Raw genomic sequence first — 27,356 nt, forward strand, 5'->3', positions numbered from 1 at the left:
TAAATAAAAACATGCCTCTATAAAAAAAATTCTTAAAAAAAAAAAAGATCCCATGCAGTAGAAAAGCTGAGTGGTCAAGCACATTTAGAGTTGAAAAACTTTTCGTTTTTGGCTTGGCCAGACACATGTTCCCAACTCCCATGAATACAAATACAATGAGGAACATCACAAGAAATTTGAGATTATGCAGAAAAAAACCTTGCTGGTACAACTGACCCTGGCATGAACAGACTTGCCACATTCAAGACACAATTATGAAAGCAGTCTTGTGTTAGTCTAAGTTGTAAAACACCAAACAAAGGGAATGCAAACAGCCTGCCACTCTGAGCTCTGGTTCTCATCCATTGCTATAAGTGTAGCTTCAGACAATGGTTCACATTTAAAATCCTCTGGACTCTCCTGCCCAGGAAGAGAAGATTCTCCCTGGATCATTAGATCCAGACATAGATGAACCTCAGACATTTCCTGTTTAACTCATTTCTTCTTTTGCTTCCCCCTTTAGGGACTCAATTTCATTCTTCTGATCATTGATTATTTTTCTCAAATCATTGTTTTCCTTTATGAGTTCTAACTCATTTCTTCTTCAAGCTCTTTCTTGCTAACCTCCTTCCACCGCTAAATAGTAACAATGACCACAGGGCCCCCTCCCCCTTGCCAGACCCCACACAAACATGCTTCAAGCATAAGAAATCTCTCAAAAAATTATCTTGCTTATTTTACATTACTAAGTATTAATGGCATGTAGTATGTATCTGTAATGTATTAATTTACATGTATGTGTCACACAGAAGGAAAATGTAATCTACACTCAGAGTTAGTGCACAGTACTATGGCTTACTACATGCAAACATGCCTACCACTGAGTTTATCAAGTATCACATAACCAGATGGTATACACATAATTTATACTTTGCAGAAATTCTTCACGGTTTGTTAAATAGGTGCACCAAGGGGTTATGCTGAGACTTGGCAAATTGATTTGCATTTTCTTAGGGTAACAAATTCATTTTTATTTTTCCCACCAAAAACAATGGAATATTGGTTTCTGTTCTCTGAATATAAGTTAACAAATTCTAAAAAACAGATTAATTTCACAAAAAGTAAGACACTTGTATAACAGTAGTTACCATAATGCATATTTCTTCTACCACTGAAGTGTTTCAAGAAAAAATAATAAAGTACTATTTTGAAGTGCATTGCCTTAATGTGAAAATCATTCAGTGTCTGTCAGTTAAGTTTGTTTTATTTACTAATATTTACTGATTTTTAATAAAAGAGTAATCATTTGTATTTATATTCAGTTGGGAAAATACAGATTATCTGGGAAAGGGAATTCACACTAGTAGACTGCTCTCCCAGATTCAATGACATGGTTCCATTATGATGGAAAAATATCTTTAGATGCTGTTTTTCGAGTTTGAGTTTTGTTTAACGACAGTGTTTTAGTTTGAGTTTTGTTTAACGACAGCAGCCTCTCACCTGCCCTCTTCAGATTGATACTCCTCATCCTCATCCAAATCTTGTGCTGGTTGAATGTCTTCACTGGTTTCCTTTGGAGTGAAAAACTCCTGGAGAAAAAACTGGCATTTTAGATGCTTACAATGAAGTATGTAGAACAAATACCTGTCACATTTGTATGGCCTGTGGTAAAGGGAGAAGCAATGTCACAGCTGATAAGCATATGATGTGAGAAAGAGGCCCTGTCACAGATGTGAGAACTGAAGATTTAATAGAAAGATTTAATGATTTGTCCCAAGACACACTAGATCAAAGTTGATACATTTCATTTCCCTTCCCATTATGCATCAGCCACACTGTGGGAAAAGACATTCTCCTCCAAAACGCCCTCTGTTCTCACAGGAGGTCTTCTCCAAAACAACTATCACCATGGAACAAATATCCTAGCAATCCAGAGAAAAACTAATAGATCACAAATGGAAATCTTTGTACCATAAGGAGGACTATGGTGAGGATAGCATGAGAATCAGATTTTTCTCTTGCACAGAGAAACAAGGATATTTGGGAGGTGACCCCCAAGATGAAATGTCTGCTTCTCATGGCAGATATGAGTGATCCAAAGCCAGAGCTGCCAGGAAGGGGTAATGGGTGGGACGATCAGAACAACAACTTCCTCCAGTTGCCTTTTTCTCTACCACTTTTATCACTGCCTTAAATTTGGAAAGATGATGACATATATCCCACCTCAAAAAGTGAATGTAAAGGTGTCCTTCAGTTTCTGAGATGCCGTCCATTAAAATCCACACTTCAACCTGAGAGGAAAAGCCCTCTGTGAACCCTAACAATAACAATCAAGCAATATGACAGTAAGAGTGACAGGGTGATTGTACAGTTCACGTTTACAGAGTGCTGACCATCCACGAGGCATATTTCATTTATCTCCACAACAACCCTAAAGGAGGTACTATTACTACTGTCCTTTGTAAAAAAGAAATGGAGGCCAAAAGATATAAGTGGCAAATCCTGCTGCTAGCTAGTAAGGACAGGATGAACCCAATGGCAAGAAGATTCTGACCCAGCTAGTAGAAAAAGTATGGAATCCAGTTGGTAGGAACAGGATTTGAACCCTGGCAGCAGGAAAAGGATACATACTAGGTAAAGGGTGAACCCAGCTGGTAGGAAAATAACTTGAATCCAACGTCTAGGGAAAGGATTGGAAGCCAGGAGTTCTTATTGGGAGGCCTCTCTTGTAAGGGGCAGTTTTTTGTGCTGTACGTCACAGTGTCATCATAATATTAACAGGGCATAAACCGAGCTTTTGATTTTTGCCCCCTGCACTTCCAAATCGCACTGGCCCAGTCCTATTTCATTCTTTTTTTTTTTTTTTTTAAAGATTTATTTATTTATACAAGCACTGGGTACAGTCATAAGCGTGGGAGGGCGAGAAAATTCACCAGCGCCAGAGCGGAGATAAGAACGGCAGAAGGACCGAAGTCCACTGCTGAGGGGAGCAGCGGGCAGCAGGAGGGTCCCACCATGTGGGACCCTCACTGGCGACCGGGATCGAACCAGCACTGCAGAGGCTGCTGGCAGCTTCGCAGCCCAGCGCTCTACCACTGTGCCACCAGGGGAGGTCCCTATTTCACTCTTTACTGGCACTTCCAATCATTGGGCTGCTCAGGTCAAAAAGCTCAGAGTCACCATGGAACCCGGCAATCCCACTCTTGGGCATCTATCCAAGGAACAAGAAAACATAACTACAAAAAAACATGTTTCCTAATAGTCCTAGCACCATTATTTATAATAGCTAGGACACAGCAGCCTAAATGTCTATCAATAGACAACTGGATCAAGAAGATGTGGTCTAGGGCCTCGCCGGTGGCGCAGTGGTTGGCCACTGGGTTGCGAAGCTGTCCGCAGCCTCTGCAGTGCCGGTTTGATCCCCGGCCGCCGGCGAGGGTCCCATATAGTGAACAGACCTCTCCTGCCACCCACTGTTCCCCTCAGCAGTGTTCTTCGTCAGTCTGCCTGTTCTGTTCCCCGCTCTGGCTCTGGTGAATTCTCTCACCATCCCGCACTTCTGACTGTGCCCAGTGCTTGTATAAATAAATAAATAAATAAACAAATAAATCTTAAAAAAAAAAAAAGAAGAAGAAGATGTGGTCTAGATCCACACTGTAGAACACTACTCAGTCATAAGGACGAAATGTGGTCATTTTCAACAAAATGGAGGGAGTTTGAGAGGATTTTGTGTACTGCAGCAAGTCAGAACAAAGAAATACTGGATCTTTACATAGCCGCAAACTAGAAAGTGTAAATTACTTACAAAAACTAGTGGATGTGAGTAAACACGCTGAGGGCTCTGACGGGGAGCGCAGGGAAAGGGACAAGGGGAGAGCAGGGATAGTGGTGGGGGAAGACGAGCTAGTAGGAGACAATACACAGTACTGGTTGCTTACCCTGGTGATTTAAAAAAAAATCAGAACCATGATTTAAAAGGAGCTTCAGTGGTAAAGATGGGAGGGCTAAGAAATGAAATGAAAATTTAGTATGAATCAATGAAAAACAAATGACCTGGATAGGACGGGCTACCCAGGGTTTTAGTCACTGCAATCTACACCTTTCCAAACACGTTGGGAAGCTATTTATCAGAATTAGAGACATTAAAAAAAAAGATGGGCCTCCCTGGTGGCGCAGTGGTTGAGCACTGGGTTGCGAAGCTGCCCGCAGCCTCTGCAGTGCCGATTCGATCCACGGCCTCTGGCAAGGGTCCCACATGGCGCGCAGACCTCTCCTGCTGCCCGCTGCTCCCCTCAGCAGTGTATTTTGTCAGTCTGCCTGTTCTGCTCCCCACTCCGGCTCTGGTGAATTCTCTCACCCTCCCGAGCTTTTGACTGTACCCAGTGCTTGTGTAAATAGATAAATGAATCTTTAAAAAAAAAAAAAAAGGTAAGAGTCATCCTTGCTTTTGCTCTCCACCCCATACCCAGCAGATGAGCCAGGACTTCGGGTTCTATCTCCCAAGTATTTCCTGAATCCACGCACCTCCCTCTCCATTGCCGTGGGCACACTGCTAGCCAGGCGCTGCCTCACAGGCCCCTTGCGCCCGTGCCGGTGAGCCTCTACTCTACTTCCCAGGCAGGACCAAACCTCACTTTTAAAAATAAACTCAGATCATGTCATTCTCCTGCTTTCCAGTGAGCTTGGGGAAACCCGAACTTGTTGCCAGGCTTCCGAAAGCCTCACACTCTAGCCTGCCTCCTGTACTTATTTTCTACTACTCTTCCCTCCTTCGCCTTCCTCTGTCATTCATGGGCCTCTGCTCCCTGGAACACCAAGCTGGTTGCTACTGCAGGAAGTTCCCAGCTGCAGAGCCCTCCCCTTGGCGTGTCCTTTCCTCGTTGGCTGGACCTCATCATCCCCAGGGGGTGGGGGGTTCTCTGCTCAAAAGACGGATCACCAGGGACAGAGACCACTGATTACTTGGTCTCAACTCACTACCCACCCCAGATAAGGCACATGACCCTGTTTCCTCACCCCCACGAGACCAGTCCATGCCATTTGTTTATTGTCTACCTTCCCCAGCACAGAGCCTGGCACACATTAGGTGCTTACTAAATTACTCAGTGCATAAATTCACTGAGCCAGAGTATCAGATGAATTTTAAAAACTGATTTTTCTCTTTAGAGATGGATTCTGTGAGTGCTATATAAGAAAAATGAGGGGGGCGCTACCTCAAAACTCACGTTGTGACAAAAGTCTGTCTTTGTCCATCTACCAAAATGCTCACTTCTCTCAAGATGTCCCAGTCACAGCACCTGCATACCGCCTTCATGTGTTATCAAAACCCCTTCTAAATGAGTGTGCACCTCCTCCTGGTGTGTCCAGAGATCCGCCACATGCTCCCCTCCTAAAATGCAGGGGTTGGTCTTTCCTCATTCATGCCTCCTAGCACAGCGCTCTGCACATACAGGGCCCTTTAGCAATACTGTGAAGTGTCTGAGTGACCAAAGGGGACATGGCCCTTCAAGGAAGCCCACGCTGCCACAACGAGGGGGACACACACACAACATACTCACCCGTAAGACCTCAGCCCGGAGAACACAGACGGACCCCACAAGATAAAACCTATCCTCCAAAGGAAGATTTGCACCATACAACTTGTTGTAGGGCTGGCTGGGGAAGAAGGTGGTGAAGAGCACCAAAGGCTCTAAGGGAGAGAGAGACACACGTGAAAGCCAGGTAGGTCACACAAGCAGACAGACACCCACCACACAGTGTTGCTAGTGACAATTTTCAAAGTCACAGATTTCTTTCCAGTCACCCTCCCACCCTGGTGGTCCCCACCAAAACATGAAGTCATTGCTGAGAAACAACTGTTGTGGGTTCACGGTGGTTTTGTTTTTGTTATTACTCTATGGATGGATGTTTTAGTCTCCAAAAGAAATTTAGTTCCTCTCTCTTACAGACCATGGATACTAAATGAGTGTGATATGTGGTCAATTAAGAATAAAAGAGTATCTTTTAAGAAAATATCTGACCTTTAGTTTACAAGACACATAAACCACATATCAGAACATCTTTGAGTGAGCTAATCTTCATTATTTATTTGCTCATTCATGCATCTGCTGTATTTTAGACCTCAGTGGCATAAAAGTGAGTGAGTTATAGTCCTTGTTTATGGCCTACTATGAACACCTAGTCTTCGCTCTTACTTTCATTTTCTACTCTCTGTCCTTTCCCCATCCACAGGCACCCACATCCACCTGCCACCTTTGACACATATCCTTGTAAAACAGAGTCTTGTTTTATGTACATATGTTTATAAAAGTGTCATTGTGCTGTCTCACCATTTCTTATTTTTTCAATCAACAATATGGTTTTAAGACTGAATTTGTGGTATGCATAGCTAGAGCTCTCTGCTTTTGGCTATTACAAAGTTTTCTGTATTGTGTATTTCCCAAATTTTACATGTCTGATCCCCTAATGATGCACGCCTATGTGGTCTCCAACTTGCTCCTAGAACAAGCAATACCATGACACCCTCAGAACAGACAGAGCACTCTGAAGTTTACCTCTGTGATATTTCTACGCAGCGATGGGACTGCTGAGCCATAGAATAATCAACACAAGTTACTTCAGCCCATCTCTGGGTGGCTTCACGAGCTTACATTCCTATGAACAGTCTGTTCATTCCTCACATCCTCACCAGTATTTGGTATTATTCACACTTCTAATTGCTACCATTCTGATGGGTACACAGCGTTACAGCAATGAATTTTAAGATTTTCATTCCTTGCTTGCTGGTTAAGTTTGAGCATCTTTTCACATATTGGTTGGGCTATTTACCTGATTCGAGTGCTAGATATTTTATAGACCCCAAATCAGCATTTATTTTAATTTCTCAACTTGCTGTTCCTGAAGCCTCAAAAAATACAATTCAGACCAAATTCACACTACACAGATTTGGGTTTTGATTTCCTATAAATGAAACTTTTTTTTTTCCTTCAAATTCTGAGATAGCAAACTTACCTCTTCCTGTCAGCGAGTGGACAGGATTTCATTGATCATTTTAAGTCTCTAGGCTGGTCCTTGAATGGGTGCTAGAACTCCAGTCCCCAATCAATGGAGCCAGGTGCTGACTCAGAATCACCTAGGCCACCACAAAATCAAATTTGTAGGTTTGATCTTCATGGTTCTGTACTTCATCCTTTATTTTCTGGCATCCATGGACTTCCCTTTCTTTTGAGCTTGGCTATATGCTTTTTAAAAATGTTTTAACAATCATGTCCTTGCTTTTGCAGAAGAGTCATTCTTATTAGCTTATGACCTCACCTGGTAAATTTCACTACTAATTTTTTGAAAGTAATCAATGTCTGTAATGAACCCTGTGTTATTTATCACAGAGTCTGAGCGCACCAAGAGAAGGGCATCTATTTTAGCAAAGAAGGGTTGAATAACTCATGAACTTTATCTACATCAGAACAAAAACAAAACTGCTTACCATTAGAAATATCTTTTATACCCAAGATGAATTTCACATATTCATAAGTAATGATGCCACCACACTGAATATTTCCTCTTCTAAAATGACAGCAAAACTCAATATGTCTTCCCACTAAAGGACAGACACAAAACAAAGTTACACTCGTACTTTACTGTATTCTGCAGGGTTATGTCATGACTATTTTCTTACTTACACTAAATTTTACAAGAATATTATTTTCTTTCCATGAACATTAACACCTGCACAGCTATCTAGGTTGTATCTGTAGACCAAGGTTCCAGCTGGAATGTTACTCATGTAACATTAATGCAATGTATAGTATAATGCATAGTGTTAACACTATACAACAGCTGAAATAATCCAGGTTCATGATTGAGGACAAGATTTAACAGAGGAGAAAATTTGTTAACACTGCAACTATAACTTGTGAAATTATATATTTAGTTAAATCGATATATGATCAGCAGCTATACAGGTTCTGATGTCTTTATTTTTACTCCTCCTCTGAGAGACTGTTACCTGTCTCTTTGAATCTAAGAGCACACTATTTGAAAGAAACAATCTGTACCTGAGCTTGACAGAGGATGTTTGAGAGCAATCTTTCTGTAGACTTCACTTTTTTCTACATCAGGCAGAAGGCTTAATAATTTTTTACCCACAACCTCATCCTAAAGGGGACGAGAGAGAATACTTTTTGTTGTATGTGCTAACACTACTATTTACGTCCTCTAGCTCCTCACCTAAAGGAAACACATCATTTCCCCCAGTTCAACTATCTTATGTTCACACTGGCACCTCTAGAAATTCCAATTCACATTGCCCAATCCTGCAACCATCACCTCCTAAATTTCCAGTGCACTCATGCAAGCACCCCACCTCTCCAACAAATACTCCACCTCCCGAGATCACCAGTCCACACACGAGCACGCACACGCACACATGCACACACACAGTGGGGCCAGGGATCCATTTATCTGGTTAATTCCAACAGTTCATTTACCTATGCCTTCACCCAATCAACTGAATGTTTGAAAGAAAATTCTAAAGCATGTTGTGTATTATTTCAAATGGCCACTCATTTCTGCCTAGAAATCATTCTGCATTTCCACAGTGAATACACTCTCCTGCTCTTAAAAGTGACTATTTCTTTTCCTTCTTCAAACCTCCAACCCCCCTCCCTCATATTCATCTGGGGATCTCGCTTATTACAGCAATAAACAAATAGGAAGAAGAAAACATTCCCCTACCACTAATCCTACCAGCTTGTCTGTTCTTGTGGTCTGAGACCAGCTTTACCTCCCATTCCAAAGAAAACATGATTACCTAGGTCTGGAGCACTGTCACAGCCTAGTGACTATTTAAGGACATTGTTTCAGAAGTTCTCCCCCTCATGTTATCCCTCTCCACTGGGTGTTTCCCACGAGCATGCAAATGTTATTTCACAGAAGCTATAATATCTGGCATCTTAAAAACAAAAACAACAAAAAGTTTAAAACCTTCCTTGACACCTCATCCTCTCCCCTCCAGCTCTAATTCTCTGGCCCAATTTGGAACAAAAATCCTTTAAAGGAACTGTATTTGCTATCTCTCATTTCTCCACCCCTCATTCTCCCTTAAAACCACACTAACCAGATCTATATCCTAACCACTCCACACAGGTCAAGCTTGCCAGTGACCTCTATATTCCCAGATCCAAAAAACAATCCTCTACCTTCATCTTACCTAACATCTCAGCATTTGATTCAACCGATCCTTCTTTATTCCTTGAAATACTTTCTTTACCTGGCTTTCAGGATATCAAACACGAGCGGACAGCCTTGTGCTTCACGCTTACTCCTTCAACATTTTTTTTTTTTTTTTGGCTGGATTCTTCTCTTCCTGACTACTTGGTAGTGGAATGTCTAGGGCCTGGTAATTAGACCTCTTCCTTTACTATATACTCCCTCCCTGAGTAATCACTTCCAAGTTTATCTCATTAAATACCAACTATCTGCTAATGACGCCCAACTTCCCATCTTCTGGCCAGACTTCTCCCCAGTAGGATTTCAATTTTAAAATACCAAAACCGCAGCTGACTGTTTCCATCACAAAACAAGTCCTTGACTTGCCTTTTTTCTCTCAAACCCCCACACACTCCAGAAGCAAGCCACTGGTTCTAGCCTTCAAAATCTCTCATCAGTCCACTTTTCAACCCTTGGTTTAAGCCGTCATCTCGAGCTTAGATCATTTTAACGGTCTTAGTTGCCTGGTCTCTCTGGGTCTATTTCTGTCTTGCCTCCAAAAAGCAACCAGAGTGATCCATTCCAAACCGAAGTCAGATCAGGTGATCCCTCTCATCATCATCTTCCACTGGCTACCCAAGTCATTCAGAGTAAATGCCGAAGTATTTAAAACGGCTTTTACTGCTGTATGTTCTGGTTCCTTGCATACAATTGGTCCGCCACTCCCACTCTTGCTCAGTGAACTCCTCACTCGTATTAAATACAAGCAAATCATCTTGGAATCCTTCAACTTGTTCTTCATTCAAAGCGAAACACTCTTTCCCAGATACTTGGAATGACTTTCTTCCTAACTTCATTCAAATCTCTACCGAAATTTAAGTTAAATAGCACCTACTCTATGACACTCTCTTCCTGTCCATTTTTATAATACTTACCACCACGTGACATTAAAAGCACATGTAAAAGTTTATCTGTATATTATCTGTCTCCCCCTACTACATGTAAACTGCATAAGAACAAAAACCACGGCTATCTTACTCACTGCTACATTCTCAACACCTATAACAGAAGTTGGCACAAGTGAGCAGTTGATAAATATGACTTGAATAAATGAGTAATACATGTAGCTGGAATATGCTGACACATGGATAAATCAAATATCACACGTTATATAAGTTTTTAATGTGATGGGAACAAAATAATAAGCAAACAAAGTAATAAAGTATTTTTGTAGCTGAATAATGCTTTTGAATGATGAACCACAAATTCAAATGAGTTTAACTGAATATTAATAATCTGCATTCAATATACAGACGTACATGTTTATGACCCATTTGCAAAAGCCAACCTATGAGTTGACCAATGCTCAAAAATGAACAGATGAATCCTGTCTCAACCAAGAAAAACCTTGGCTCAATGCAGAACAGATGCATCACCTTAATTTAGCAAACAAAATGTCATGAAATTAACAGTCAATAAATATGGACAGTAAAAGTCACACAGAAAGAAATTGACTTCCAAAAGGAAACAGATTTTTTCCATTAACCTTAACTTTTTCCAAAAAAAATGCTCAAATTGGTTTAGTTATGAAGTTCAGTTCTGGTGGCAAAGCAAATGATCTCTGCAGCACAGACTACTCAGCGTTTCAGCCTAACACATGCTCAGCAACGGCTGCGTGCCAGGTACATCCTAACCAACTAGCTCTTGTAATACCCTGGGGAAAGGAAGAATTATCCCTTATTTCATTCACAAGGAAACTGCTGAGAGGCCACAAGCTCAGACATGAGCTACACGCCCCAGCTCCATCCACTGTGTTCCCTGTTCCTTTCACTGTCCCATAGCTGCCTTGAGTCTAATTTGCACCAGGAGCAACCAATGTGCTACTGGGCCAGTTCTTGCATTTTGTACAGTTCCCCCCCTTTTTTTTTAACTGAGTACTGAGAGCTAAAAAAGATGAACCTGATGTTAGTTCTAATTGCAAAAAACATACAGTTCAGTAGGGCAGATAAGACTTGCATAAATAATTATGCAAAGTATAAAATAATGCCATAACAAAGAGGTACAAAGTGCTATGACTCACCAGTTCCTTCATTAGTAGAAAAATGAAGGACAGCATTGTCACGTCAAAGAATTCAAAGTGAGCTGTCCCTTTGGTAGTCTGCATTCCCTTGGACAGAAACAGTGGCAACGAGTTGCTTCTTAATTAGCTACATTCTTTATGAAAGGTGACAGCGACAATGAATGCCCTATGACTGACCATCGACTGAAACAGTGAACATAGTCATCATCCAGTGACCCTGCCCCTCAGTTAGATAAAGGGCAGAGACCTGAAAGTATTAACAACCTCATGTTATTTTTGTAAACCTTTTGGCATCTGCTCTTCGAGACAAAGAGAGCAAGGTGCTTAGAACTTAACGAAGCAAGGATAAATACCAGTGGAAAATCCAGGTTTTTCAAAAGCCACGTTTGCAAATACCTATTAGCTGGCCGATAAATACTAATTAGTATGACAAATCTCAGTCATGCCACAAAAATAAAATAATTAAATAAAGGAATTTACTCCACTGCACGACATTTGCTGAACAACCAAGCAAGAAGAGTATTTCTTGTTGGCAGAGACATTCACATTAAACATGCATTAGAAAACTGTCCAGCTGTAAGGGCACTGAGAAGAAGAGCCTCTGGGTGAGAGTCAGACTGCATCCTCAATCAAACAAGATTCATCGCTAGAAATTCTCTCCTGTGCTGGAAGCTTCACAGTGCAAATAGAGCAGAACTCACGACAAATCTCACCAACCAACCCTAGTATTTATAAGGTGCTAAAAAAGTCTCTTAAAATCTCAGTGCTAAAAACTCTTTCCATGGTGAAATGTATATTGTAAGTTTCGTCTGTTTAAGAACTGTGAAAGACAACAACTATTTGTTCCCAGATTAGTTTTTTTTTTGGGGGGAATGTGCTAAGGCTGCATGAGTAGGGGCACGCTGCTAGCAACAGAGGGTAATGACTACAATTCCGTCCCAAAGAGACCATCAAGGACAGCGAGGATCAGAAACGCGCGCTGAATACCCTGTGATGACGCCAGTCTCTGTGTCAGTCACGGTGCATTCTCTATCGTCATCACTTGGCTCTTCCCATGTTTTGGCCACACCCTCCCCCAATCCATCAGCAAAACTTATTTTACCTACAAACCCCGATTACCATGTTCACCTGAACGCAAGCCACCACCCCCTACTGCCTAGGCTACCAAAACAGCTCTCCAGTGGATGCCCTACCCCCACGCCTGCCCCACAGCCGGGTCTTTACACAAGAGCAAGTCATCCTGAGGAAGGGCAAGTTCAGATCACTATCCTCCAATGGCTTCCTCTCCTCTCAAAGGCAAAAGCAAAGTCATCACAGGGCCCTAAACAGAGCGGCCTTCTGTTACTTTTGCAGCCCAATCACCTCCAAGTGCTTTCTTTTTGCCCGCAGCACCCCAATCACAGCAGCCTCTCGACTAACCCTTCCCGCACTAAGCACGCTCCTGCTTGAGTTCCTTCTCATCTGTTGTTGCTTCTGCCTGGAACGTAACTGCTGTAGTTATCTGCACTGCTCACGCTCACTCTATTCAGGCAGGCCTCTGCAAGTGTCACCTGATCAGGCGAGCGTCCTCCAACAGCAATCAGAGCCCATCTGTCATCTCCACGCGCTCCTTTCCCCACTCCCCATGTGGTGAGTGACAGGGCTGAGTTTTAAACTCCAGATTATTAGACTCCAGAGACCAAGCTCTTTCCGCCGCACCCAACTATCAGTTTAGAGTTGTCCGGTAGACAGAGGTGCCTTGATTTGTTCACTGAACTTGTAGAATCCTGGACGCAGGCAGATACTGTGAAAAGGATCTGGTCCTCATATTAATATAAGAGGGATGACTAATGAAAATTATAACTAAAGCCTGAAAAAAGATTGCAAATTGTTAAAATTTAAGCACAGTTAGTATCTGAGGAGGAAAGTGAAAATGTACCTCAGGCATAGTCCTTCCTAACTCCATTAAGAAAATTTAACTTCATTTTCATTTGATGTTTATGTACAGACATAACATAGTTTAATTTCTAAGTATACCAATCTAAGGTAATCAAATCCATACTTTATGATTAGTTGTTCAAACCCATGTCCCAGACACCCCTACTTTAGGGTAACTCTGTGTGTCTGTATCTCAAATGTAGGGTGAAAGAGTCCCTTGAGAGTGAAAACTCTGAACCAAACTATATAAGGAAACAGGGATAATATTATAACTACCAGCATCATTGTGAAAAATATTCATGTATTAGGAAGTGACCAGTTTTAGTCAATGACTATTTTAGTTTAAAAAAAGCAAATCAGACCTGTAAAATGGATGTTGTGAACAAATCCTGGCATTCATTGTTTACTCAGTATGAGGTAGACTCTAAAGCAATGCACAAAATTAACACACCCCCCAGAAGAGATTCATCCCACTAAGGGCTATGTCGCAAAGCAGTCACCTCAGGGCTTATCCACTGATTCTGAGGAGGCTACCATTTCAAAAAGCACATTCTTCTTTGGGCATTGCCTTCAGAGGACGTTTACAGCCACAACCACAGATACACACACACATACACACACACACATCCTCTCTCTCTCTCTCTCTCTCTCTCTCTCTCATTTCATTACCCATATCAGAGTTCGGCTTTACGGATTTAAAACAAACCAATAGAGGTAATGATAAAACAGATGCACATTTTGACAACACTGTGAACATCTTTTCTGATGAGTTATATGCTCCTGAAAACAAATATTGAACCTTTAAACAACAAGCCAAAAATGATCACTTTCCAAAAACTGGAAAAACTTACTGGTGAATAGCCAAGAAGGGAAGAGATGTTATCAGCCACAAAAATTATCACTCCATCTGCGCTCAGTATTATCATAAAGCCATCTAATGACTAATGAAGAGAGAATAATAATGTAATTAAATAGTGGGACAATAATAAAATGATAGCTTTTATTTCCAAATGCATAAATAATTATATAACAGCACACTGAAAATGAATTGTAAATCTTAAACATCAATAAAGCAGGCACAGACTTAATTAAAATTCCATTATTCTGCCTCCTACACAGAATCTGTTTAACCTTAAGCATGAGATGTTTATCAGCTGATGTGTCACTTAGACAAACAAATTCGATGTACACCCAATTAACACGAAGCTCTCCAACACAAGCTAGGAAGATTCACTCAAGTGTGCAGGTTGTTTTACATTCAATTCAAAATTAATTTCAAAAATACTAAAACATCATGTCTAAATAATTATTTTAAAACCCAGAGCCGAAAAAATTTCAAATAACATTAGATGAAATGAAACATCATGAATGAAATACAGTATAAATAATAAAATCAGATTCAGACACAGAGAGTAGAATTACCAGACACTGAACATGGAATAAGTGTGTTTAACATGCTTAAAAATATGGGGGTCTCCCTGGTGGCACAAGGGGTTAAACACTGCATTATGAAGCAATCTGCAGCCTCTGCAGCATAAGTTCGATCCCTGGCTGGCCAGAGAGCAACCCACATGGCGCAGCAGACCTCTCCCATCTCGCCCACAGCTCTCCTCACCAGTGTATTTCAGTCAGTCTGCCTGTTCTGCTCCCCACTCTGTCTCTGGTGAATCCTCTCACCCCCTGCATCTCTGACCTGTACTCCAGCTCTTGTATGCATAAACAAATCTTTAAAAAAACATGCTTAAAAATAACCAAGGGTTATAGTCCCCATACAATTTCCACCCTCCTTGTTTTGATCCTACTCCCTCCTCCCCACTCACCCTCCCGCAGTGTGTCTCTGGTTTATAGTTGCTTGTTGATTTTGATTTTTACTTGATTAAAATTAGTCTTTTTCCTGGTCCCTTATTCCAAGATGAAAATGTATACACAGTAAGGCAGGCCGTGGTAATCTGTATTTTCACTAAGCTTCCTAGGCAATCCTGATGTGCATGTTCTCTTAATCACACTTTGGAAAACAATGTTCTGTATCTCCTCTTGCATGTATTCTACATACGAAGTGATCAAAGCACAAACCCCCCTCTTACTTGTAGTGCCATTCGGTGAAAGTCTTCATAGCTCTGGAATGATGGAATCCAAGCAGATGCTTCTGTAGATGTTTCTGCAGTGACATTGGCTTTTTAGAAAAAGGGAAAAACAGAAAGGGTCACATTAAAATGATTTAGCTATAGGTACTGGATTTTTCCAAAGCAATGATTTTACAGAAAGGACTTGTGAGAAGATAATGAGTGTTAATGAAGGACTCGATGCAGAACAATTGCTTATAAATAATTATAAACACACAAGTGTTTCAAACTAAAAAAAATAACTTCAAGATCTTCCAATTCAAGTTCTACTATACACATTATGACCTCTCCAAAACTTTATGATATTCAATCTCTGGTTCTTTCCTTTCTTGACTTAAGTCTTATGAATTCTTACAAGCACCCAGTGCCCATACAATGCCAGATAAGGTACAGGCTGTGTCAAGCACATGTAGACACCCCAGATCTCCCAATCCCCTGGCTAAAACAGGAAATTCCATGATTTACTTTCCTGTAATTAAGCTTGGAAGAAGGGCCCTTAGCTAGAAAAGCTGTAAGCCTATTCCCTCAGAGCTGCTGATACTTGCATCTCCCGTCAATCTTCCCATTCTTTTGTGGCAGCATTTCTGCACTTGGGCTTGACTACTCCACCAGCTTCATTAACATAGCCCCTCTCTTACACCTGTAATTCTATGCATGTCAATAAACATTAGCTTCTCCTCCTCACAAGGAAGTTACAGAGCCATGGCATACCGTTTTGATCCTTATTTAAAATGTGAAATCGGGCCTCCCTGGTGGCACAAGGGGTTAAGCGCTGCACTATGAAGCAATCCGCAGCCTCTGCAGCACGAGTTCGATCCCCAGCCCGCCAGGGCGCAGCCCACATGGCAAAGCAGACCTCTTCTGACTCACCCGCTGCTCCCCTCAGCAGTGTACTTCAGTCAATCTGACTGTTCTGCTCCCCACTGTCTCTAGTGAATCCTCTCACCCCCTCCCCCCGCACCTCTGGCCTGTGCTCCAGCTCTTGTATACATAAATAAATAAATCTTTAAAATAAAATAAAATGTGAAATCCCCTGACAAGGATCATTCTGACAGCAGCACTTGATTTCTTAGTGGGCATAAGTCTTGGATCCTTTCCTATGAGTAGATCTGTATAAAGAGGCCAAGCATGAGCAGAAGAGCTCCAGAACTCTAACAAGGGAATGAAAAGAGGAATTGCAACTGCATGGGAAGTAGAAATAATAGGAAAATACACCACATCAATTGCACAACTGCCTTTAGATCAGTATTCCTGACCTCTCCCAGCCTGGAAACTTAATTCTGGGCACATTTCCTGAAATGCAGGAAACAGCTCACCCATGGCACTCTCCCATAGATAATTACTGAAGTCACTTCCCCACTGACTTTCAGCTCCACCTAGTGACTTTTATCTCCTATACACCCTCCAAAGAAATAAAAAAGGCAGAAGTAGTAAGAAGGATGGAGAGCCAGAAGGAGACCCAGAGGAGGCACATGGAGCAAAAATACATGTGAAGAAACTGCACTTGCTTCTTGGCCTTGGACTGGTTCAAACAGTCCAAGCGGGTGAGAGACCCATGGGGAGGTTAACAATGGTGGCTTTTGTCTTGATTTTGATTTTGCTCTTTTCCTCCCAGACTTGCCTGCTGTTTCTGACTCTTTTGTATGGGTCTCCACTGGGATGTACCTTAGACTTATGGCAGGTTTTAGGGCCTCAGAGGCCCTGCTTTGGGCCAACCCTGTTTGGCTGGGCATTTACCCACAAGAGGATGGGTAACTTTGGGTGCTTGATTTGAAAACTTTATTGTCTTTTCTGTATTGCGCAGTTTTTGTATTAAAGTTCCTTTACATTATAGGTCTTACACACTAGGGTATATTTTTGTCTTGATGCAGTGGATGGCAGAATCTATTTAGAATGGGCAGGTTTTGGGTTTTGGGATACCCTTCTCCCTGCCCTGTAACAGAGTACAGATAGTTCCAAGAAAAGAAAACCAACGTATTCAATCAATCACTCGCTCACTGACAAAGGGCTTTTCTACCTCACCCATGAACTTGTTCTTGTTTTGCTTCTAGGCAGGCATCATATCCAATTCTTCACTACATCCCAGGCATTCAGCATAGTACTTAACTTACAATGGGGACCTGGTCATTCTTGCAAAACTGAATGAATTCACATGCTGAGTTCCTACTATGTGTCCCCTCTGCTTTAGAGCTCAGGAGACTGTACAAACAAGAAGGTAAGGTGACTATCCTTTTGTAGCTTATCGCTGGTGGGGTGGTAGAAAGATAATGAGAATAGAAAATGGAACCAATAATTTATACAGGCTGATCACTGAAAGCCCAACAAAGTAACATCGAAGCAAAGCTCTGAAGGACCAAAAGACAGCCATGTGAAGCAAAATAGCTCAGGTGAAGCAAGAAGTGCAAAGTGAGGCAGCAAAGAGATTTGTCCTATTTAAAGAAAGGAGGCCAAAATAGGGTCATGAAGGGATAGAGTAGTAAGAAGTCAATCTGAGAAACAGACAGGGCCAGGTCTTGTAGGATATATGGTAAGGAACTGGCATCATTCTGAGTGGAACATGAAATATTTTTAAGCCGGAGTGTGACACATGTTTTTAAAATATCACAATGGCTTTTTGTGTAAAACAGATGAAACTGGGGGGAGGGGGAAGGGTGGAAATAGAGAGTCTAGATAAGCAACTTCTTTAAAAATAACAGATGATAGCTTTGATGAGGGCTACAGAAATTGAATGAAGTAAATGGATTTGAATACCTTTTAGAGGTAAAGGCAAAAGAATTTGCTTGCAGACTGGGTAAGGAAGGGAAAGAAATGGAGATTTTCCCTTGAGCAGTTAATAAAGTAACTAGAGGTACCAGTTGCTGAAATGGAGAGAACCAGGGTTGGTGGTGAGAGGCTGCGGGTGAGGAATGGGGAGAGTCAAGAGTTCCTTCATGACCATGTTAACTTTCCTATTAGATATTCTGTGTGATGAAATCACATAGGAAATGCTCCGGCTGATTTAATGAGTATGATTCTCAAATATGGAGGTCAGAGAGGCCAGGGCTGGATACATTTTTAAAAAGTGGGGGTCACTGACATCCAGGCACCAATATTAAGGTATTGGATAAGAGTACCTAGGAAAAAAGTAGATAGCTAAGAGAAAAGGTCCAAAAACTGAGCAGTGGGCATATCAATGTTTATATGCTGAAAGAGGAAGTAGGGGACACATTAAAAAACAGAGAAGGAGCAGCAAATGAGCCAAGTGAGTATGTTATCCTGGAAGTCAAGATAAATCTGTTTTAAGAGGGAAGGAGTGGTCACCTGTCCAATATTTTGAAAGATCAAGAAAGATGATGACAGGGGGCCAATAATTTGGCAATGCGGAGCGATGTCGCCATAATTCCTGATAACAGTAGCTATACTGCAGTGGTAGGAGCACCCCCCCCAAAAAAAAAGAGACACAAAGAAGTGGAAACAGGATCTATGCAATCATTTCAAGCAGTTCTGCAATGCCCATGGCACAGAAGCAGGGCAATAAATAGCTGGAGGTGTCATGGGATCAAGAAAAAAAAGTTTTATAAGGTGGGAGACTTTTACAGCATGATTATATGTTTATGGGCGTGACCTACTCATGTGTTTATAATAAAGGATTATAGGTGCTATTTTGCACCTTGGGGGGGTCATATTTCCCTTAGCAATATTTATCATATGCCTTCAAGTACCTTAGAGAAATATGCATTATTATTGCCCAGATAGATTTCCATTAACTCTCATTTCTTTGTTCTACTTTTGCATGAATCTCAAAAACATTTTCAGTATAGACCATAAACAAGCTTACAAAAGCAGAGAAGCTAAATACCTGTGTATCAGAAGGTACTTTATATGATCCATTAGCCATTCATCCCTCCCAAAGACATGTAAGATAAAGTAATCTGTTACCCAGCTGTACCACCCACAGCTAACTCTCAACCCGGCTCATCAAAAAAAAAAAAAATTTAAAGACGGGTCTGGAGCTCAAACCTTCTTCTGGCTGAGGAAGGGCTGTGGTGCTTTCTGATGCTTTAGCTCTGTCTCCTTTTACAGGATAACCATGAGTTTGCAACATGTTGCGTAATTCTGCAAAGAAGGCTCTGAACCGGTCCTTTCTGATTTCAGATTCATCGGCCTTTTCCCTATTTGACAAAAACAATCAAGGTAATTAATAGCAAGGGTATATAGCTGGGAAATAAATAGAAGAAATAAGACGACAGAAAGGGATATGTTAATGTCAACACTTGAACAAAAATCCAGTCCCTGATCACTTATAGGACAAGAGTAACTGTCAACATCAAAATAAGGAAAAGAAAGCCAATCTCACCTTCTTTAGATTGGGAACCTGTAAGTTACATAGGGACCATGTCTGTGTCTCTCTCTTCTATAGCAAAGCCCCACCCAGAGTCTGGCACAATGGCCTAAGAATGACGTAATGTAAATGAAGTCCAAGTTAATTTGTATTTAATGGGTCTTTGTTCCCCTATATTTTCTTACCTGCTTTTACAAGAGTACTTCTTTCTGATTAAAGAAAATTATTTCTAAAGGATCTATAATTACTCAAGAGGCCCTCTCAAAGCCATTGCTCCTTCTCAGAGAGAAGGTGAGCAAGAAAACGCTAATTGAGGTTTTTTCACATTTAAAAAACACAGACTATAATGAAACATTTTGTCAAAACTTTTGATCAGTACACTGGAATTTACTTTAGGTGCTTTAACTAGAAAAATAAGGCTATTTATCTTTTCAAATGTAAATGAATTTAAGTATTGGCCAAGCCAAGGCCCCCCAAAAAGGCTTCTCTAACTACCAGGGGGTGTAAACCATTAATTTAGTGTCAGCTCTGGGCAGCCACAACAAGGAGAGGAAGACACAGTGTGCTAAGGGAGGCTGCCAGGTACACAGGCAATGTAGAATATAATAGGGATAGGGCTAGGAAACCAAATTTCCCAGAGTGAATCAGGTTTCTTCCAAGAAAGTAGGATTTTGCTACATGTGACAAGGGAAAAGAGGATGGGGGAGAGGGCTGGATGGAAATACCAGTCAATTATGAATTCATACCTCTTCTCTTTTTCTCTTTTCTCCTCATCCATTAGTCAATGATGTAACAGAATTCTGAAATCAAAATGGAGCAACATCTCGTTAGTAAATAAGTCTATGATTAAATCACAGTAAAGCAGTAAGGCTAATCAAAATTCTTAATCACAGAGCACCTTTCCCTCAAGCAATACTTCTTTTAAAGATAGAATGTCATTAACTACCAATAATCCTTTTTACATTATGCAGATGAAGACTTGCTTTATTATATGATCCTCAATGAATGACACAATAACATTACAAATTAATATTTGAAAAAATCACAACAAAAATATCCTTTGAAATTACACAACTTAATCCAAAAGGCAAGTATGTATATAGGGTTCAGTCTGTACACTTAAATTCTTTTTCACTCCCACTGACCTCAAGGACTCCTAGTGAAAAAAAAAAAATATGGATGAGGGTTGAAAGCTTCGTATCTAGCTACAATACCATGCTATAATAAATAAGAGTAAGAGAAATTCTGGGATGGGGATAAAAAGTAGTACAGAAATCACCCAAGCCCTCTGCTCTGAACTGTGTAATTACACTTAGACGTCACCTCAATTTCAAAGCCTCAAGGTAGAAGTCAGTAACATACAGCTACATATGTGTTCAATAAGAAGAAACTGCTAAATTATAGCGAGCATTCTTTAAATGATCTCAAGAAAGGAAGGAAAAGCTCAGGGGTCAAACACCAGGAAGACCCTGACCAAGCAAAGTGGGCGAGCAGAGCACCTGTGCTGCTGTTGGGTGGGTGCAAAGTTACGCACCACAAGTGTTTGGACTTGTGCCCTCTGGGGGGAAAGAGAATCCAAGCAGGAAAGTGGCAGCACAACCTATCATACTCTCCCTAGTCTAATGAAGATTCCCAGAGGCTAAAATTTCATGTTAAATATCTCCCACCAACAAAGGAAGAAAACAAGGAACTTTGTTTCAGAATGTTCTCTGGTGGGGGAGGCAGAAGGTACTACTGAACTGATTCAACCTGAGGGTTTCAGGAGGAGCAAAGACAAACCCTCTCTGGAGAGATGATCTCTAAATCCAGGTTCCACAGATAAGGCACTGCTAAAGATGAGCTCACCATGCAAAATTAAAAGATATCTAAGGAAATCTTCAATGTATTCCAGAATTAGAAGACACACACACACCACCACCACCCTCTGTAATAAGAGGCCACCGACTTCAAATGACTGAAATGTCCAAAAGTCATTATAAAGCAGTTGTGTATAAAAATATTTAAAATAGAAGAAACTGGAAACATGAGAAAAGACGACGTAGACATGAAAAAGAACTAAAGAGAAATTAAGTAAAGTGAAATTCTTTAGGCTTACTTAGGCAGTTTTTCTGTGTTCAAAAAGATAGATTAAAAGCAATGTATTCAAGGTACACCAGATGAAAAAATTAGTAACTGAAATACAGAGATAAGGAAATTTACCATATTACCTTTACAGAGAAATAATGAAGTGGGAAATATGAAACAAGAAGCTATGAGACATGAAGGACAGAATGGAAAGTCCCAACATATCTAATAGGAGTTCCAGATGAAGAGAACACAAGAATGGGTGACAGGCAGTAAAGAAATAAAAAGCTAAATTTTTTCCAGAAAGGAAAATATGGCCCAATCTGGTTAAATTAAAATACAACCATATCTAGAAACAACATAGTGAAATTTCAGAAAACAAAAGACCAGGTAGGCCATTCTAGGCCTACAAACAGCAAACCATATTGCTAGGATAACTATCAATTATGACAGCATGATAGATACTGACCCTAATGTAATTGAATTAGAAATGAAGAACAAAAATATAAATTTCTACACTTGAATATTTAAAACAATAGTAATAACAGTTAATATCCTAAAAAGTTCTAGAAATAAGAAAATATTCAGAAGGTAAGTATTTTATGAATATTACATATTAAGACCTACAAGATGCAGCTAAACAAGTACCAAGGAATTTATGCCCTTTATAAAAGTTCTTTAGGAAAAAAAAAATGAGTTACGTTAAACAGTTAACAAAACAGATTGCAAAAATAAAAAGGGAAAAAAAAACAAAAAACAAGGCAAGATAGGACAAGAAAACACAATAAATTATGTAGTGGGAAAGATCAAAAATACCTGATTCTTTTTAGAAAAAACAGTAAGACAAAACATTGCTATACCAAAGATGAAGGAGAGAATACTTATTTTGGCCTGGAAGTGCGTAACTTTGAAGAAAAGACATGGTAAAACATGTTCTGATCAACTTTATTCCCATAGATTTGAAAACAGAAGGCAAAGTAAAATATTGCCTAGAAAAATGTATTTTACCCAAGCCTGTTTAATATTACTAAGAAAATTTGAATAAATCTTATAAATGCAAAGAAATTAATTCTGCAAGTGAAAATTTATCCACAGGAAAGCCGCCTAAGTAAACCTAAACAAAGCAGTCTCAATGGCTTCACAGATAGATGTTTCCAAACATTTAAATAACAGGTTACCACATTATTCATGCAAATTATGCCAGAAAACTCAATTCATTTTAAAATGCTAGTGTATTTTTTATTCCAAACAGAAAAGGCCAGCATCAAAAGGGAAAATTTCATAGGTCAACTTTATTTATGATCCATATTCAAAATCCTAAATACCAAAATTAAAAATTTGGGCTAATTCCAGAAATATCAGGATAATTTCCCATTAGAAAAAAATGTAATTAAACGTATCACACAAAAAAAGGAAATAAGAATGTGATCATTCTCATTAGATGTAGAAAATGCATTTGATATAATTCAATACACAAACATAATTTAAAAATATTCTTAACAGACTTGGTATAGACAGGAACATCCTTAAACCAATAGAATCATTTGAAAACATACACTCTTAAAGGTGGAACAGTAAAGGAATTCTTTAGATTCAGGGAAAAAAATGAATGGGTGCTAAAACATTTACTGTATAATTCTACAGGTACTTACCAATGCATCAAGGTAAGAAAAAATGAGTAACTCTGGGAAAGGAAAAGTAAAATGGTCCCATAGAAAATCCAAAAGATTATTCCATTTACTAGAAGTAAAATAGTTCAGCAAGGTTGCTGTATATTAGACTAATATTTTAAGATTAATTCTGTTCCTATGTAGCAGCAACCAAAATTAGAAAATATTTCCTTAAAGATGCAAAAGCGACACAAATTTATAGGGACAGATGTTTGTGGCCATGGAAAAACTGATATGGGAAAAGCTGTCAAACAACTAGGCCATAAACAAAAATGAAAATGAACAAATTATAGGAAATACCTTTTAAGATACACTGGATAACAGTGCATGCACGTGATCCCTGCTATAGGAGTAAAAAATGAGATGCATAATAAGCTCAGATTTCTACCTAAAACTACTTCCAGGCCAAGGTTCAGGAAACAGACTCCTAAGCAGAAGACAGAGAGAAGAGTTCAGGAAGGTCAAGATGCCTGGAACTCGCGGAAAGGAATACAAGGAAGGAAGGCGCTGTGGCCAACAGGTGCAGAAATCTGAATGCAGGTTCTCTTGGCTTTTGGTCCTCGGAGTGAACTTGCATGAGCAAGGTAATACTCTTTTTTGAGTATTAACAATCAAAAAACAAAACAATACATACAATGAATTCAAAACTGTAACAATAACAGGGTTGGAAGAGAGGAATTTCATCCAGCAGAATGAAGGAAAATGACCAAAAAAAAAAAAAAAAAATGAAGAGAGGCTCAGTATGGGATAATTTCAGGAAATCTAAAATATATATAACTGAACTCCCAGAAGGGAAGACAAAACTAAACAACTGAAAAGCGACCAATTTCTTCCATACTGGATGAAAAATAGAAACTCACATATTCAAGAAGCTCAATGAATCCAAGAAAATAAACAATTAAAAATTCACTAAAGCACATCATAAACAAGTTGCTAAAAACCATCTATAAAAGGGAAACCCTAAAAAGCAAACATAAATAAAAGACATTTAATGTGGGGGGGGAGAGGGCAGAAGAACATCCTCTGATTTCTCATTGAAACAACCCAAAGCAAAAGAAAATGATACCTCCTTGATGTGCAAAGGAGGGGCGTCAACTTAGATTTCTATGTCCAGCAAAAACATACCCTTCAAAGAAAAGTGAAGATAAAATAAAAACATCTTCAGATGAACAAATTCTGAAAGAAGGCCCACACGCAGCACTATTAGACCTGCTAAAGGAAATAAATGAACACCTGAGCAACGTGGGAGCGAAGAGGCTGATGACTTCCCACCAACTCTCCTCCCAGTCGAAAATTCACCTACAACTTCAGAGTCCCCACTCCCCACTCCTTATCAGTGGGTTCTGCATCCAAGAATTCAACCAAGTGCAACACATGCTGCATGATTGAATCCGTGAAGGCAGAACTCCTGCTTATTAGTGAACCCATGTAGTTCAAACCTATTTTCTTCAAAGATCTACTGTAATTCAGGTAGAAGGAACAGATCTACATAGAAATAAAAACATTGGCAACGATATTTATGTGGATAAATATTTTTTTATCTTTCATTTCTTTAAAAGAAAATTGACATAAAAGCAAAGTATTGTAGGTTTCATTATATATACATAAGTATAACCTATGATAATAATACAAAAGACAGGAGGGAAGAAAAAAATCTGTTGTAAAGATTTTGTACTATAGGTGAAGTAGCAAAGCCTTAATTCATGGCAAACAGTAATAAATTAAGATGTACACTATAAACTACCCAAAGCAACAAATGAAATATACATGAGATGTAGATTATAAATCAAGAGATAAAATGGAATACTAATTTTTCATTTCATCAAAAAGAAAGCAGTAAACGACAAAGAATAAAAATCAAATGGGATTAACAGAAAATGTATAGCAAGATAGTAGACTTAAATCTGACCATAGTAATAATTATACTAACTTGTCAATAAATTAAAGACATAAAACATAAAGTCTGGGACTGTCAAAATTGGATTTAAAAAAAAAACCAAGCTGTGTGTTTACAGGTTACTCTAATCATAAAGATATGATACAAGTAAAGGGACAGAAACATACATACTATGGGTCCCAAATGATAGGAAGCACAAGTGGCTAATTACTGGACAAAGTAAACACCAGGGTAAAGAACGGTGGTAGGAAAAAGAGGGATATTTATAATGATAAAGTAGTCAATCAAGAAGACATACAAGTATATACCTAATTACAAAGCTTCAAAATGAAGTAAGATCTGAAAGAAATAAACCCACAATTACATTTGTCGAGTTCAACACACCTCACTGCTGAATGAACAGAACAAATAAACAGAAAATAAATAAAGATTCAGCTGAAGACTCAGAACACTGTCAACAAACTTGGATCCATCTGTTTATAGAACACTAATGTCAAATTACCATAGAACACACATTATCCATTCTCTATGAAATACTCATAAAGATTCAAAATACACTGGGTCAAAAACTAGTTTCAGTAAATTTAAAAGTATTAAGATCATAGAGATTATATTCTGTGAGCAAAGCAATTAAATTATAAATCAATAATGGGCCTCCCCTGGCGGTGCAGAGGTTGAGCGCTGGGTTGCGAGGCTGCCCGCAGCCTCTGCAGCACCAGTTCGATCCCCGGCCACCGGTGAGGGTCCCACAAAAAAAAAAAAAAAAAAAATATATATATATATATATATATATATATATATATAAATCAATAACAAATATGTGGAAAACCCCAAATATATGGAAATTAAATAACGTACTTCTACATAATCTGTGGGTAAAAGAAAAAAAAAAACTTTGGAAAGGTTTAAACAAAGGAAATTAGAAAATATTTCTAAATGAATAATAAAACTTTTAATTCCAAAACTTCAATAATCTGACTGCAATTTATTAAAATTGCATTATACATATTTATGGTATTATTTTCCTGAAGATAAATTTACTCTAATTATTCAAATCACCTTTTCACATTCTTAAATAACATTTTTAGGTTACTTCGTTTGAAAATAAGCTATCCAGTGCTTAATTAAAACGAAGAATGTGTAAAATCATTACACAGAAAATGCCTTTACTGAAGCATATCGAAGAAGATCTAAATAAATGAAAAGATATACCATACTTTTGGACAGAAAGTCCTACTATCAATTTACAGATCTCCCCAACTAATCTACAAATGAATGTGTTTCTGTTCAAAACCTAGTGTATTTTTTTGTTGCTTGCTTTCCTGCATAACCTCACACTTTAATTACAAAATTCCCACATAAAGCATGCCAGAAATACCCACAGTAATTTTGAAGACTGCCACCAATGGTAAAGGATCTGCCCTGTTAAACAGACATTGAGACTTACACAGCTAGAGTATTTAGGGAAACAGCAATGCAAACCTTAATGACAGAATAATGGGACAGAAGAGATCCATTAAGCAACAGATCCAAACATAAATTAGAATTTGATGCATGACAAAGTATTACACTTTTTCAAGTTTCTACGAGAGACAGAGATTTATGATAGTCCTTTCTGTGTACTGGCATTATAATTTTGAAGTTTCACTGTGATGTAGAAACTAGTTGTTGAAATAGCTCTTTTAATGTACTGGAACTACTGCAAGCTCTTTAAATACAGGAGTCATGCTTTATATGTTTTTGATATTTCCAATAGGACCCAAGCCTACACAGAGAAGACACAATGCTAAATATCTGACCACTTTCCTTATTCACCGGACAAGAGAAGCACAGATATCTAATTGCTACTACACTTTTGCCTCTCCCACTCAATAATCCACTACAAAACAAAGACTGTGATAGGAATGTACATCAGGGAAAGAACATGCAAAAACTGGGGGAAAAAAAGGCTAATTAAAAATTCTCAGACCAGAGTAGTAGCCTGACTATGCAAATAATTAATTTGCACAAAAGAGCAGAATTATGTACTGAGTGCCTTTTTCTAAAATCAGTGAAAAATAGGGCCTCCCTGGTGGCACAGGGGTTAAAGACACAGCAC

General features: G+C 39.4%; 1 protein-coding gene across 8 annotated transcripts in view; it reads right to left on the reverse strand.

The window, feature by feature from the left end:
* Positions 1-27,356, reverse strand: part of PASD1 (PAS domain containing repressor 1) — a 73,866-nt gene that overhangs the window by 23,481 nt on the left and 23,029 nt on the right. For all 8 annotated transcript variants that reach the window (XM_037511815.2, XM_037511813.2, XM_037511814.2 and 5 more), the window contains 8 exons: positions 20,374-20,427; positions 19,306-19,457; positions 15,268-15,356; positions 14,035-14,124; positions 8,034-8,133; positions 7,463-7,576; positions 5,538-5,668; positions 1,480-1,568 (listed from right to left, as the gene is read on the reverse strand). In XM_037511815.2, coding sequence (XP_037367712.1) covers positions 1,480-1,568; positions 5,538-5,668; positions 7,463-7,576; positions 8,034-8,133; positions 14,035-14,124; positions 15,268-15,356; positions 19,306-19,457; positions 20,374-20,405 — 797 coding nt within the window. In that variant the 5' untranslated portion in view covers positions 20,406-20,427. The remainder of the gene's footprint in view (positions 1-1,479; positions 1,569-5,537; positions 5,669-7,462; positions 7,577-8,033; positions 8,134-14,034; positions 14,125-15,267; positions 15,357-19,305; positions 19,458-20,373; positions 20,428-27,356) is intronic.

Source organism: Talpa occidentalis, unplaced genomic scaffold (assembly GCF_014898055.3).
Source record: "Talpa occidentalis isolate TD23 unplaced genomic scaffold, MPIMG_talOcc4v2.1 talOcc4.15, whole genome shotgun sequence".
Taxonomy (NCBI): Eukaryota; Metazoa; Chordata; class Mammalia; order Eulipotyphla; family Talpidae; genus Talpa; species Talpa occidentalis.